This window comes from Trachypithecus francoisi, unplaced genomic scaffold (assembly GCF_009764315.1).
Source record: "Trachypithecus francoisi isolate TF-2019V2 unplaced genomic scaffold, Tfra_2.0 Lachesis_group15, whole genome shotgun sequence".
NCBI lineage: Eukaryota > Metazoa > Chordata > Mammalia > Primates > Cercopithecidae > Trachypithecus > Trachypithecus francoisi.
In genome coordinates this window covers 71538269-71554442 of record NW_022681460.1, presented here as the reverse complement: position 1 = coordinate 71554442, position 16174 = coordinate 71538269, and the positions used below count along the sequence as shown (strand labels likewise).

Sequence of the window (16174 nt, the reverse complement as noted above, 5' to 3'; positions counted from 1 at the left end):
TTCACAAAGACTTCTGTTATCCTCTGCAAGTCTATTGTCTGACTGGGTCCAGAGAGTAAACATTTTCTGCTTTTGAAATGAAGCAAACATTGTCTGTTTCATGTGATAATTAGGAAACTTCTAAAAGGTGTAAAGTAGAAACACAGTTTGTAGCATGGCTCTCTGTAAAGTTAATGTGAAACTAGTGTTTCTGTAATTGTGAGAAATGAATGATTATATTAATTTAGAAAGTCTGCTTAGAAGGACTATGCTTATTTTAATATTAAGTATTAATCATTTCATAGGTTAATTCTGAATGTCGTATAACTACATACTAAGGGTTCAGTAAGTTTATTAGATATGATTTAATATAAATTACAAACTCTTGCCTATTGAGGGAGTACTTTGAAAATACATTGCACCAATCCCTAAGCACATTTGCCTTTCTTATTTATTACATACTTTACATGTCGTAATATGCATACAGAAAATTCCTTTTATAATTCCTATATAATTGACAGTGGAGGAATATCAATTAGTATTACTAATAAAAATATCAATAAAATCAGTGATTAAATATAGTTTGGCAACAAGACTGCATAAAATTAAAGTTACGTGATTCAAATATTTATGTTTTTAAAATAGCACAAATTGTTAACTTTTATACATTCATATATTTATGTAAACTTTCAGTTATAGGTTTTAAGTGTGCTGTACTTGTGTGTTTAAAACAAATAAGAAAATTGACAATAAAAACCTAAAATGAAAATGGATCCTAAATCTGCAATAATAAAGATAGCAATAAAGGCTTTTTTTCTGGGCTCTGTGTTATTCCATAGCAAGGATAATATCTTATTAATTTTTGTAATTATCTTACAATCCCTAGGACTGGGACTACTGTGACTAATATTTGGTAGATTACTCAGTAATTCTTTGGTAAGCAATGAAATTAAGAAAACTCTGTGCTTTTAAAGTTAAAAAAACATGTTTCATCTGGTTGACTTATAAGTGAAATAGAAATGATCTCTCCTTAGTGTTGTGTAAAACTATGTTCTAGTGTTGGTTATTTAATACATTCTGGTTTTAATTATAATTTGATACTTCCCCAAATAGGGATTTCACATCTGTCTAAGATCACTGACTATTAAAATTGCAATAGTAATTTATAAAAACTGCATTGACAGAAAATTAAAGACATACTAAGGGCTTATAATTTGTTGAATACTTAAATATCAATATTTATACTTAATTAATACTTAATTACCAATCTATTCAGCAAGTTGTACGCTCTTAGTATATAATTTGCTTGTTTGTGTTCTTGTTTTTAGATATATGATTAGATTTTTCTTGCTGTGTGAAGTCACATGTATAAAGTGTGTAGCTCTAGCTATTTTGAATCTTGAATCTACAATTATTAATAGATAGGTTTAATTCATAGTATTTTTAAAGGTGAAATCTTTTCAGCTTTATAATTATCATTGTCATTTTGCTTTAATTTGTCCTTCTTAGTTCATGTGTTATGTACAAAGTGACTTAAAGCTGTGTATTCTTCTAGACTTGGCCAAACACCCTGTTAATATATGTCATGAAATTACAGTATAGGTTTAATACTAGTTGTTGAAAGTTAATAGAAAAGTTGCATCTTTAAGATACAATTATTTTTAATGGTTTACCCCCAAGAAAGTAGATATTCAGAAACAATTAACATTCTGTATATGGTTTTAAATGCATCTAGTACATTAACATTCTTATAATTTTAGGGGTCGGACTGGAAAAATTAGAGTGCAGAGTCTGAAGATTGGATTGATGTCTCTCTCCAAAGGTCTCTTGGAAGAAAAGTACAGATGTATGTAAGACCTTTCATATACCAATAGTGTGTTTAGTAATAATAATGATTATAACAATTTACTGGAAACTTACATTATATAATTTGTTAGTAGTAATAGTTCTCTCTCTTTTTTTTTAAACCTTACTGTGCCTATACTAAGTTGGACAAAAGGTGGCAGTGCAAAGACTTGGGGCTTTGTGTGAAATGAAACACTGCAGCACACCAACATGGCATAAGTATACATATGTAACAAACCTGCACGTTATGCACATGTACCCTAGAACTTAAAGTATAATAAAAAATAAAAATAAAAAAAAATAACTAAGAGATGAGGTGCCTGGATGGAGTGAGACCTAACTACAAATTATATTTCATTTAATTCTTAGAATAATCCCTCTATAATGTAAGCACTGGGATTTCCATTTTTCTGGCTGAGAAAATTAATGCTGAAATAGGTTAAGAATCTAGTCTAAGACTGCAGAGCCAGTAAGGGATGGGGCTAGAATTAGATACTAGGTTTTTCTGACTCCAAAGCCCAAACTTTTTTATTTCTTTATACTTCCAATGCTTAAAAGAAAAAGATGAACTAGAACCTTTATGGACATAGATGATAATCCTAAATAAACATATTTTACCATTGTGACAAAATAAAACATGATTTTTAAATTTTTGTTATATTTAGATTTACCAAATAAATCAATAGTGTTCCTTTATCTGTCAGTTAATGAAAGGTATCTTGGCTTTGGAAAAGGCTTGTGCTCAGGAGCCAAGGGGACCTGTCTTCAAATTTCTGCCACTTAGTAGCTGAGTGTCTTTGGGCAGGTTATGTGATTTCATTGAATATTGCCAACTAAGAGGTAATAGTATTCCCATTTTACAGTTCAAGAAGCTGAAATTTAGCAAATTTTCTTCAACTGAAACCTGAAGCTAATAATTCCTGCTTGGAAAAGAATTAGGAGTAATGTTTAAGGTACCTAGAAATAGCAATTGTTGAATAAATGGTAGCAATTGCCGCTGAGTCCCCAAACTCTTAACTACTATCACATATATTTTGATTTATTTTTGTCCATAAAATGTGAATTTGATCCCACCATGCTTATTCCAAGATGATTCTTTACAGAGAAATCCATACATTTGTGGGAGAGGATTAGGGATATTCTGTGAATAGAGAGATACTAAAAAACAGTAGGATATTTGATTATAGGCCCTGTAAACTTAGTTCAGTTTTGTGTCTTATATGAACATGAGTACATTTTAATAGCTTTTATTTTCTGGGATTGCTGTGAGGTTATTTGATTTTGAATTTCAGGTCTAGACCGTGATGGCCTGTTTTTCCTACATAGTTTGACAAGAATGTCAGTGAAAAGAGATGTGGATTTATATGAAATGAAAAGCTGATTGTAGGATTACGAGATGGGGTGCTATGATGGAGTGAGAGCCTAGTTAGCCATACAGAAGGAGGCTTTGCACAGAGCTTTTGCTTTGTGGCACTTTATCCAGAATTTAAGTAGTTTTCAGAATCATAATCATGAAAAGATGTAATTTGCAAAGCTGAAGAAGTTATCATTTTTATAATGATCAGGAAAGGAAAATGTTAATGAAAATATCAATGTTACAAAATTAGAAATGGATTTTTTATCACCTCTGACTTGGGGTTTCTTGTGCTACTGAAATAATTAGGGTTCTCTGAAAGTAACAGTTATAGTGTGGCGCTTACTCTGAAATATATGCAAATTCAACCTCAAAGCTTTCATTGTCTATAATTCAACATTAACTTTCAGATTTGGGCAGGAGAAGCAGAAGCCTCTGCAGTGAAATTTCTCATATTTAATTGAATTCACAAAGTATGCCATTTTAGGACTAATTAAATAAGAAATCTCTTGGGTTTTAATCTTTAATCTAAATCTTTACTGGGATATCCAGACTTTGGAATGTCCTGGGGTTTTGTTTTGCTTTTTACTTTGAGGACCTTCACCACTCTGATTCCAGTTTTTATTTCCCCCTTGATAGCAGAAACTTCCTCATTATTATTTCCTTTATTAGAATTAATATTCAAGACAGTTTGCTCTTCAAATGCAATGGCAAGGCCGCCATTCAAGATCATTGGTATCTGTCTGAACATTGATTTTATTAATACAATGCCCAATGTCAGTGTCTTAACCCCGTAACACTTTTTTCTCTTGGTCCTTTCCTAAGAATATTCCTTGTTTAGGTTCTAACAGTGCCCTGGTCTTTATGCTTATAGCTGGCTAGCTTCCTTGCCTCATCAAAAACACATTTACAGATCAGGCACAGTGGCTCATGCCTATAGTCCTAGCTACTTGGGAGGCTAAGGTGGGAGGATTACTTGAGCCCTGGGAGTCGGAGGCTGCAGTGAGCAATAGTCAGACCACCACACTTCCAGCCTGGATGACAAAGAGAGACCTTAAAAAAAAAAAAAAAAAAGTACACATTTTCAAACCATCCTTTTAAATTATCATTAGCATCTCATCTGTGCTGATTTATTAGAATTTGAGTTTTTTAGATTATGACTTCCTTATTACCCATTCCTTTACCCTGACACTGCTTTTTGTATCTGACTATAATGTTGAGAATGTGAACTTTTGTAGGAACTTTTATAAGGATTTATAGAAATATGTCAAAATGTCTAAGGACACTTTTGTCCTTACGTTTTGTGAGTAGTTTTACCTAAATAGTGGCATAGTGGTATAGCCCTATGTCTCAAAAGAGGAAAGTTGGGCATAGTTGATCTTGCTGAAAACGTACACTTTTATGTAAAGATTATTATACATATGCATCAACTTTTATTTACTTAACAGACCTCTTCCCAGGGACTGGTTTAAAATAAACATCATACTAAGACTGCTGGATAAATATTTTTGTCTATGATAGCCTTATTTTTTTTAATGGAAAGAAACAAGTAGAGCTCTAACCAAATCTAAGTGAAAAAATTATAATAAAAATGAAATTTATCTTCATTGAATTTGCTTTCCCTATGTATGCTTATAATTAAAGCCATACTTCATTATAATTACTGTATCAATATCACTGAGCTTGATTCAGTTTGAAATTTCACCATTGACGACATTAGATCTAGCATTATATTCCTTATAAAAAGAGAGAATGGGCCGGGCACAGTGGCTCATGCCTGTAATCCCCAGCACTTTGGGAGGCCGATGTGGGTCAGATCACCTATGGTCAGGAGCTCGAGACTAGTCTGACCAACATGCAGAAACCCTGTCTCTCTAAAAATACAAAACTAGCCGGGCGTGGTGTTACATGCCTGTAATCCCAGCTACTTGGGAGGCTGAGGCAGGAGACTTGCTTGAAGCCAGGAAGCGGAGGTTGCAGTGAGCCAAGATCGTGCCATTGCACTCCAGTCTGGGCAACAAGAGTGACGCTCCATCTCAAAAAGAAAAAAAAAAAAAAAGAGAGAGAGAGAAAATGATACATTTTGATCTGATATCAGGTACTGTTTGAAAATATTTGTAGAATCCAATTAATATTACTCCAGTTTCTTCTATTCTTGGAAAATTTCACATGAAGAACATTTAGATTTTAAGTGCTTTTGAATTTTTAGAATTTATTTCCAAAAAGTATTAATTTCTATAATGAAGTGGATTGTTTGTATTTGAAAGTTCTTCCTCTTCCAAAAGTAACTTATCTTAGGATATTAGCTTTATTGTTGAAAATTATATAATAATTTTGATCTTCAAAGTATTGTATATGGTGAATAAAAGGTAAACCAAGAGTGGACAAAATAGAAGAGTTTTAATTTTATTGAATTAAGAGAATTATAAAACAGATCAGTTTTTTAATGAATGGAAAAACCTAAAAACTTTGTGAAAATATGCACACATTTTAAAATTTGATTAAATGTATTTCATTACATAAAGTAAAACAAAAATAGTGTTTATAGCTAATAAGGAATGGGAGACTAGCCCGAAAGAGAAAAAGCACACCTTCTTGTACTTTTTAGTGCTTCTTATACAGAATAGATGTGAATGTAAAAGTCTTTAAAATAAGTTATAATATAGGTACATTTAGTAGAATATTGAATTTAGGAGTGAACACAAAAAGTTGGTAAACAAATCTGTTAAAATGTGAAGGTTTGTTATTTAAGTTACGTTTATCCTTTTATTTTTTGTTTTTAATTTTTTTTGAGTTGGGGTCTTGCTATGTTGCGCAAACTGGTCTCGAACTCCTGGCTCAAGTGATCCTCCTGCCCTATTCTCTCCAGTAGATGAGATTACAGGCATGCACCACAGCACCCAACTACGTCCATTCCTTTGACGAGTCATGAAGGAAGCTTTATTTTCGCTCATTCTTTCTCAGTAAGAAGGGAATTTCTTATGAAGGTCATAAAATTAATTCATATGGGCTTATTGTATCATTTTAAAAAGGAAATTTGTGTTTATTGATTTATATTATATATGCATGATTTATGTTTATATGTATATATAACCCATTCTTGCAGGAACGGGTTAACTACATGCTTCTTAAAATAATCTAATATCATATGTAATGCAGAATATTAAGATCAGAATGTTAAGGTCATTGGAATTCAGGAGGCAACTGATCAGATTCATGTCCTTCTGAAATTATTTTAATCTACATGTTTCAGTCCACATTACCAAAGATATATTTTAAGTAAAAGAACACTGTAGGCAGATGGAAGTTAACCTCTTGCCTCTCTTTGCAGATCTCTTTAAGGAAGTGGCGGGGCCCACAGAAATGTGTGACCAGAGGCAGCTGGGCCTGTTACTTCATGATGCCATCCAGATACCCCGGCAGCTAGGTGAAGTAGCAGCTTTTGGAGGCAGTAATATTGAGCCTAGTGTTCGCAGCTGCTTCCAACAGGTAAGCATGAAGGATCACTGGTACGCAGGATATGTTGGGAAAGGGTTTTGAGGATGTTCTGAGACATGGAATAGGAAACTCGGGCTGGAGCCAAATGCTGAAAGACTTTGGGTACCATCCAACAAGTGGTATATTTTATTTCCTAAGGCTCATTTGCTTCAAAAAATAGCAACCCTTGCAAAGAGACTTGCTGTTTTTCTTTAATAAAAGCTAGTCTTTAACCTGTGCCATTAAATGCTGTTCGTTCTGCCCTTTTCCTGTCCTCCTCTCCTACCACTCCTCTCCTTGCTCTCCGCTTTCCAGCTGCACTGTTTTATTTCCTTGATTTTATTTTATTTCCTCAGCAGTGCCTTTGGACCTATGTCTGCTGTTTAGACATTCTTCCTTCCCCATTGCCCACTAACTCTCTTCTCATACCTAATCCTTATTTGATCTTTAGATTTTAGCTTTAACTCCCACATCCTCTGAAAATCTTTCTCTGACCTCTTCAGATAATGCTATATTTTCCTATTATATTCACCTTAATATCTTCCACCTCTTCCTTCTCATACTCAGTACAATTATAATTACACACTGAATTATATAATTCATGGCTTAGTGTTTGTTTCTTCTGTAGGAACCTAAGCTCCATGAAGACAAGGACTGTGGCTATCATTTTACTGTTGTATCCTGTCTTAGTTCGTTCAGGCTGCTCTAACAAAATACCGTAAACTGGGTGGCTTTTAAACAACAGAAATTTATTTTCTACAGTTCTAGAGGCTGTCCATGATCAAGGTGCTAGCAGATTCAGTGTCTGCTGAGGGCCCACCTTCTAGTTCATTGCACCCTTTCTTGCTGTTTCCTCATATGATGGAAGAAGTGAATGATCTGTCTTGGGCCTCTTTTTTTGTTTGTTTGTTTTATACTTTTAAGTTCTGGCATACATGTGCAGAACGTGCAGGTTTGTTGCATAGGTATACACGTGCCATGGTTGTTTGCTGCACTCATTCAACCCATCATCTACATTAGGTATTTCCCCTAATGCTATCCCCTAGCCCCCCAACCCCTGACAAGCCCCAGTGTGTGATGTTCCCCTCCCTGTGTCCATGTGTTCTCATTGTTCAACTCCCACTTGTGAGTGAGAACATGTGGTGTTTGGTTTTCTGTTCTTGTGCTAGTTTGCTGAGAATGATGGTTTCCAGCTTCATCCATGTCCCTTCAAAGGACATGAACTCATCCTTTTTTTATGGCTACATAGTATTCCATGGTGTATATGTGCCACATTTTCTTTATCCAGTCTATCATTGATGGGCTTTTGGTTCTAACTCTTTGCTATTGTGGATAGTGCTGCAGTAAACATACGTGTACATGTGTCTTTATAGTAGAATGATTTATAATCCTTTGGGTATATACCTAGTAATGGGATTTCTGGGTCAAATGGTATTTCTGGTTCTATATCCTTGAGGAATTACCACACTGTCTTCCACAGTGGCTGAACTAATTTACATTCCCACCAACAGTGTAAAAGTGTTCCTGTTTCTCCACATCCTCTCCAGTGTCTGTTGTTTCCTGAATTTTTAATGATTGCCATTCTAACTGGCATGAGATTGTATCTCATTGTGGTTTTGATTTGCATTTCTCTGATGGCAAGTTGACCAGTGATGATGAGCTTTTTTTCATATGTTTGTTGGTTGCGTAAATGTCTTCTTTTGAGAAGTGTCTGTTCATATCCTTCACCCACTTTTTTGATGGTGTTGTTTGTTTTTTCTTGTAAATTTGTTGAAGTTCTTTGTAGATTCTCGATATTAGCTCTTTGTCAGATGGATAGATTTTGAAAATTTTCTCCCATTTTGTAGGTTGCCTGTTCACTCTGATGACAGTTTGGTTTGTTTGTTTGTTTGTTGTTTGTTTGTTTGTTTTGCTGGGCCTTTTGTTGCCATTGCTTTTGGTGTTTTAGTCGTGAAGTCTTTGCCCATGACTATGTCCTGAATGGTATTGCCTAGATTTTCATCTAGGGTTTTTATGGTTTTAGGTATTACATTTAAGACTTTAATCCATCTTGAGTTAATTTTTGCATAAGGTGTAAGGAAGAGGTCCAGTTTCAGTTTTCTGCATATGGCTGGCCAATTTTCCTAACACCATTTATTAAATAGGGAATTCTTTCCCCATTGTGTGCTTTTCTCAGGTTTGTCAAAGATCAGATGATTGTAGATGTGTGGCGCTATTTCTGAGGTCTTGGGCCTCTTGTATAAGGGCACTAACCCCATTCAAGAGAGCTCCACCCTCAAGACCTAATCATTTCCTAAAGGCTCTACCACCTTGTACCATCTCCTAAGTGGTTAGGTTTTTAACATATGAGTTTTGGGGGAACAAAAACATTCAGACTATTAGATTTCCTACACCTTGAACATCATACCTACTTTAATAAGTGTCTGCTAAATAACTGAATTAAAATGTCCTGAGTTCTTTTTAAGACAAGATTTTAAATATATATACATTAAAGATGTTATTAAAGTATCAGTTTTTTTCTTTGAAACTATGCATACAAAAGAGAGATACACAAAGTTTTATACTGATCTAAGTTACTAATTTTAAACTGAGAAAGCACTTTAGTTTCTTTTTAATGTTTACTGCATATAAAGACATTTTAGAAATGTTACTACTGATGTTATACATATGCATAAAGTACAAGTCTACAGATATTTTGGCAAAGCATAGCCAAAGTGATTTATCATTGCTAGGGAAAAAAAAAAGGCTCACACCCTATCTTTGAGGAGAATTGATGTCATGGGTTATTACATTTTATAATGGCCCTTTTTCTTGTTTTAGAAATACAAAAAATATCAAATGCAAATTCTAAATATGATTTATAGTCATACATGTAGGTTCACAGAATGACCTCAACAGCAACAGGAGGATGAAATTGGTAGAAATTTTAGCTTTGCACTTAGGAAAATTGCTTAGTATTGGGACTTGTAGAGGGATTGGGGAGTTTTATGTAATTTATCCTGATAAATTTGAAAATCCTGCAAAGTATATCCATAGCAATATGCTTCCCGTGTGATGATATAATGCGACTGGAGCAGGACACACAAAAATGACAGCTTTTATTTAGCATTTATAATGGCCTTCAAGTTTGTAAAATTATCAGTGAGTCTTTCATAAGTTTTTACTGTCTTAGATTAATTTTTTTTTTTTTTGAGATAGAGTCTTGCTCTGTCACCCAGGCTGGAGTGCAGTGGCATGATCTCGGCTCCCTGCAACCTCCACCTCCCAGATTCAAGCAGTTTCTCCTGCCTCAACCTCCCGAGTAGCTGGGACTACAGGTGCACGCCTCCATGCCCAGCTAATTTTGTGTGTGTGTTTTAGTAGAGATGGGGTTTCACCGTGTTGCCTAGGCTGGTCTTAAACTCCTGAGCTCAGGCAATCCGCCCACCTTGGCCTCCCAAAGTGCTAGGATTACAAGCTTAAGCCACCACGCCTGGCCGAATGAGTTTTATAGAATTATTTATGTAAAAAGATGACTTTGAATTGGGTGGTTTTGGTTTTTGCTTTTGTTTCTTTCAAAAGCTGAGTATATTGAAGTCTTGGTATTTTTTTTACTTCTTCCTATGTGACAATTTCTGTTTTTTCTACTCATAAGTTCTAGAATTTTCTTGACTTGAAGAACCTTAAAGCATTGTGATTTAACTGACATGGAAAGAGTTACTCTTCTGCACAAATTTTCAGAAGATTATGAAGCAACAACACTTGCTACCATTTAAATGAAGACATTTCTTCACCTTTAAAATATATCTTTTTTCACCAGAATAACAATAAACCAGAAATAAGTGTGAAAGAGTTTATAGATTGGATGCGTTTGGAACCACAGTCCATGGTTTGGCTGCCAGTTTTACATCGAGTGGCAGCAGCAGAGACTGCAAAACATCAGGCCAAATGCAACATCTGCAAAGAATGTCCAATTGTCGGGTTCAGGTAAGGCGTGCCAGTGCTGGAGGAGGCTATTTTCTGTTCCCTTTGCGTAATCTCAGTGGTACGTCCATCCTCCATTCCCATTTGGAGGTTTGCCTTCTAAATACATGGTATGTTCAGCATGTCTCATCTATCAAAAAGTAACATTTCTTCTTATAACTACTACATGAAGCATATTTTATGATTGTTGCTAATATTATTTTCATTTACACTACTTTGGTCAGAACCAGAGATTTCTATGGATGTCCATTTACTTAGGTCACAAAAATGATTCATGCATGAAAATTGTATGGCTGATTATAAATATATAACCCTGATGGAATTTGGTGAATATTCTGAGGTCTTTGGGGTCAAACTTAGCAAACAAGAAGCAGTGTTTAATTACCGGCTGAGAAGTAACCAAATGACTTTGTGTTACTTCTGCCAAGTTTGATATGAAGTATATTAACCTGACTTCTTCCCATGAGGAGCACTGCTGAATGCCATACTTTAATGTAATCAGTGTTTCAGATGAGCAGGTCAGAGATTAAGGTTATGGGAGGATATTCAGGAGATAGTGTATTGAGAGGTAGCTCTGGAGTCAGGCTACTTGGACTTGAATCCTGGATCTATTGTTTGGCACTGAGACTTTGAATAAGATACTTGGCCTTTTTGAACCTGAGTTTCTTCAACTTCAGATTCTATGAGTGTTTCCTCATAGTAGTAGTTAATACATGAAAGTGTCTAGGGCAGTACCTATCACAGAGTAGGCATTCAGTAAATGTTGGCTCTTTTTGTTACTACCAATAACATCATTAGTGTGATGGTAGCTAAACCTATGAATGTATTGTTGAACATCTTCATTAAGTGGAAATGCCAGAAAAACCTGGACAATGCTGTTGCTCAGTAAAAGGCAGGATTAGAGAGAGGTATAATAAGGGAGAGAACAGGATTCTTCAGAGAAGTAAAGAAGCATAGTGTTGTGGAAATCAAAAGAGAAGGCTTTAGCAAGATGGTAGAGGTGTTAAGTGCATCAGAAAGATTCTTTGAATCAGAAGTCATTGGGAATCTTAGAGAGGATTCTATCCATGTCATTATAAAGATGGCTCAGGAAAATACCTAGGCTAGTATGTGCAAACAACTTGTTTAAAAAAATCTAACTATAACTTAAAGAAAATATGTCAGGATATTGAAAATTGGAAGATGGTAAGTGATATATTGTCTTCCTTTTACTTGCACGTATATTTTTCCTGTTTTCTACATTGAGAATGTAGTACATCTAAAATTTTTAATTTTTGAATGAAAGAGAAATATGTCCAGAGTTGATACCTGGTTTAGGCACAAGGCCGAGCAAAGGTTTCTTCAAGCTAATGGTAATTTAATTATTGCACAAAGATTACCCATGAAGGGAATGAATAAAAGAACAATTCCAATAGTAAAATAGGGTCCAATTGGAATAGGTCTGATTAGCTTAGTTGTAAAAAGATGCATCTTTCTCTGTGTCTTCAGAGAATGAATGGAAAGGCAAATACAGAAATAAAGATAGAGAAATATGTCTATTATAGAATAATCTTATATAATCTTAACTTCATTCAGACTGTCTCTCAAGCTTCTACTATATATTTATATATATATATATATATATATATATATATATATATATAATATTCATTTTCCCCGAACTTTTATAAATACTGCTAGAGGTTTTCACTAATTACCTCCAAATTAAATGTTAATGAAATCTTAGATTTACAGAATGTTTTGTAAGCTGGGAATTTTTTCAGTTAGAGTCATACACAGTTGCTTAATAGTGGTTGCATAAATAAATTAGAGCTTTAGTTCTCTTTCTTGTAAACAAAGTGAAGGTAGGTAATCCAAGACTGTTTTTTGTGACCACTTGGGCCCTTAGCTCTGTTTTCATGCGCTATCATCCCTAACATGTGGCATCCATCTTCAAAGTCACTTCATGCTAACAAAGTGACTCTTCTGGATGTCAGATCCATTTTCCAGTGGGGAGGAAGAGAGAGCATGCCTCTTCCCAACTGAGTCAGTCCCTTGAAATTCCAATTAGAACCCCACCTAATAACTTTGGTTTGTATTGCACCGGTCACCACCATCAGCAAGAGAGGCTAAGAAACAGCAATTTTCTCAAGGCTCATTGCTAAAATGTGCTAACAGCACAAGGGTATGTTACCAATGAAAAAGGAAGAATGGCTATCTGCCAAAGGAGTATTCAGCAGAAGATAAAATTCCATTTAGAAAGAAGATGTCAAGCCATGCTGATAGACCAAGAGATGTTGTTAGTGTATGTGATTGTTTCAAACCAGTAGCTTCCTTGGCAAAAGTAAGCTGGCTGTAGTATATGCAGAATGATTTCCTTAAGATTGATTTGCAAGTGATTTTTCAGGTCATTCTAGAAGCTACTCAGCACTTAGTAGTTTATAGTCACACAACCTTTAAATTTTGCTTCCATTCTCATTCTGTTGGTTGTATCATTTAATTTTTTTCTGTAGATGTGGGTATAATTTATGTTCTTAGTTCTACCAGCAATGCTGACAGAATATATTTGGGAGAAGATGTTTTCCACTGAGACTGATAGAAACTGGTCATCTAAGGTTTTGCTTTTGTAAGTACGATTCTACAAGTAGAAGTCAATGTGCAGTGTCATTCTTATGCCAGAGATTTTAAAACCCCATTTCCATTCAAGGATGCATTGTGATAAAGGCTCTATTTAGTTTTTCCTTTGTTACACAGTATTTCTTGATTTCTTTTTTTTCTACTGACTAATTTAAACCAAATATAAAAGTGCTCATTGTTAAAAACGGTATCTTTGTGAGGGAATTTTAAAATTCATTTCTTATTGATGGTGTAATTGATATTTTAAAATTTGCTGTTTCAACTTAATTGATATAATTCTTTTCTTGTCCATCAATTTCCATTCATAATCAAACATTAAAATAAACCTTCTGACATGCGTATTTACCTCCCTCTCATGTATAAACAGATGGAAGCATGTTTCAGAGACTTGAACTCCAAAATTTGATTTTTTTTTTTTTTTTTTTTTGGTAATTTGGATGAATGAAGTTTCTTACCGCAAATTTGGACTAAATAATAGTAATGCAAGCCAATAAATTTTCTTTTGTTTTCTCTAGGTATAGAAGCCTTAAGCATTTTAACTACGATGTCTGCCAGAGTTGTTTCTTTTCGGGTCGAACAGCAAAAGGTCACAAATTACACTACCCAATGGTGGAATATTGTATACCTGTGAGTACTAACCCACTGTTTTGTTTTTAATACATTGCCATTGAATTAACTAATATCTAAAATGTTATTGTTTATTTAGACTTAATCTTTTTTGAAAAAATATCACTTTGAAGATTATGTTTTTTGTTTTAAGTAAACTCGTTTATGTTGAATTAATTAGTGCAGAAAAAAATAGTAACTTTTTTTAACATCTGTGTTTTGATTTTAAACTTTTTTGGTAGCAAATTCTTTTAAGAGCTGATGCTGACCTACATTGAAAATGATACTATGTAATGAAAAATCATGGTTTTTTTAGACATATTTATGTTTTCATAGTTACATACTATATTCATATTAGCAAAATACAGAAAATGGAGATATTAAAAATATAATTCCTAATTAGAGCTCCTATATAAACTACCTTCTAATTTTTCAATGTCTCTGGTTTTAAGATTCTATTCATATTTATATTTATATTTATGTATTTTTGTTCCTGATATTTTTCACTCAACATTCCATTTTGTCACACAGTATAATTTTTTTTTAGTCACAAAATTTTTAATTGAGTGAATTACTACAGGTTCCCTTAAATTTGGACATTTCGTTTATTTTCAATTTTCTGATGTTATAAATAACACTTTTACAAGTATCTTTGTGAAGGTAGCTCATTCCAGATATTATGTAAATTACATTGCAATAGAATAAAGCACTATAAGTAGGTTATTTGAGTCAATGAATATGAGTATTTTTTATGGTCAAAATACTTGATGTTAAGGTTTTTTTTCAAAAGAGGTTTATCCCACTTTACATTATTATCACATTTTGTTAAAGTTTCAATTTTACTATAGCCCCACCAGCATTGGACATAAGTTCTTGTTGTTCCTTTGATTTACAGCTATTTTTTTCCTGAAGTTATCCTCATGTTCTATTAATAGCTATTCTTTTACTTCCTTCCAAATAGTGCCCAAATGTATTCATCAAGCTGTCTATTTTCTTTGGTTTAGGGAATTGAGTTACTTTTTTGGATCATAAATTGACAGCAGGGCTGCAATACTTATAAAAGATACACATATAAATCTCACACTCATAGGTATCTTATCTCAAATAAATAAGTGCCCTGTGTATGAAGAAGAAATCTCCAGAAAATATTGGTGAATTATAATGGAGGAAGTGCCCATACCACATAATAGCTTTAACCAGGAAAAAGAAATCTCCCCAAGAAAATTTGTGAAACATCATTTATTACTATTATTAACTTATTTATTCACCCAACAAATTAATACTGAACATTTTGTAGGTGTCAGGCCCTCTTGTCAAAGATAAACAAAACCAGACACTAGTTAAAATGGTAAGGACAGATTTTAATCAATAATACACTGATTATACACATATACTTCTGTTTGTACAGAGGTGACTGGGTGTTTTCAGGAGGGAATAGACTGGGGAAACAAAAGAGGGACTTGAGCGGAGGCAAGAAAGTGAAAACTGACCCAGCATTGGTCAGCATCAGTTCCATCAGACCAGCTGTGTCTGTGAGCTGGCAATTGTCAAGAGTTAGGATTCTACCATTCCAGAAAGACTGGGAGACAGGGGCCCTATCCTTCCTGATGATTACACTTCAGAGAAATGACTTTCGGGTCCTTGAGAAAGACACCCCTGAGTTGTTGGAGATACATACACATCTCAAAGGGACAGAGGAAGGATTCCCCATTGTAAGCCCTTTTTAGTAAATGTCCTAAGAAAGAGTGAGCAGGGACCTGTCTTCAGGTGTTGGCTAGAGCGAACAGTAAATTCTTTTGGCAGCTTGGAGTTTGTTTTTCAGGCAGATGCTTTAAGAGGACAGATGCCTTAATGATCTCCTTTTTTAGGGTAATCTAGGGATGTGGCCTTGAACTGCTAGGAATTATGTTCATGTTTGTTCAAGTTTTTTAATGGAGAAGTGGGTGGAAGGGTATGGACAAAATGATTTGTGCTGAAAATTTGCAGTTTTTATAGGTCAGGGCTTCAGTAAAGAACAGAGCTTACTGGAGGCCAACACAAATTTGGTCAAGGAGAGAATCCTTGTCAGTCATTTCAGCTTTGATAATGTATCATAGTATACCCAGAAAGACAAGATTGTGGACTTTCCTGCTACTCTCCCTTTAGGAGGAAGAATGTGTGAGAATGAACAAGGAAACAAATAAATGAGGTTATTATAGATTGCAGTAAGTGCCTTTAAGGAAATGGATATATAATGAGATAGAATGATTAGAAGAGACACTTCAGATAAAGAAATCAGTAAGGTTTGTCTGAGCTGACATTTGAGTTGAGACCAAAGTTTGAGGGAAATTCAGC

At 34.3% G+C, this 16174-nt stretch overlaps 1 protein-coding gene across 11 annotated transcripts in view; it reads left to right on the top strand.

Moving 5' to 3' along the window:
• Positions 1-16174, top strand: part of UTRN (utrophin) — a 596706-nt gene that overhangs the window by 533085 nt on the left and 47447 nt on the right. For all 11 annotated transcript variants that reach the window (XM_033235159.1, XM_033235162.1, XM_033235163.1 and 8 more), the window contains 4 exons: positions 1740-1825; positions 6510-6667; positions 10455-10621; positions 13750-13861. In XM_033235159.1, the coding sequence (XP_033091050.1) occupies positions 1740-1825; positions 6510-6667; positions 10455-10621; positions 13750-13861 (523 nt within the window). The remainder of the gene's footprint in view (positions 1-1739; positions 1826-6509; positions 6668-10454; positions 10622-13749; positions 13862-16174) is intronic.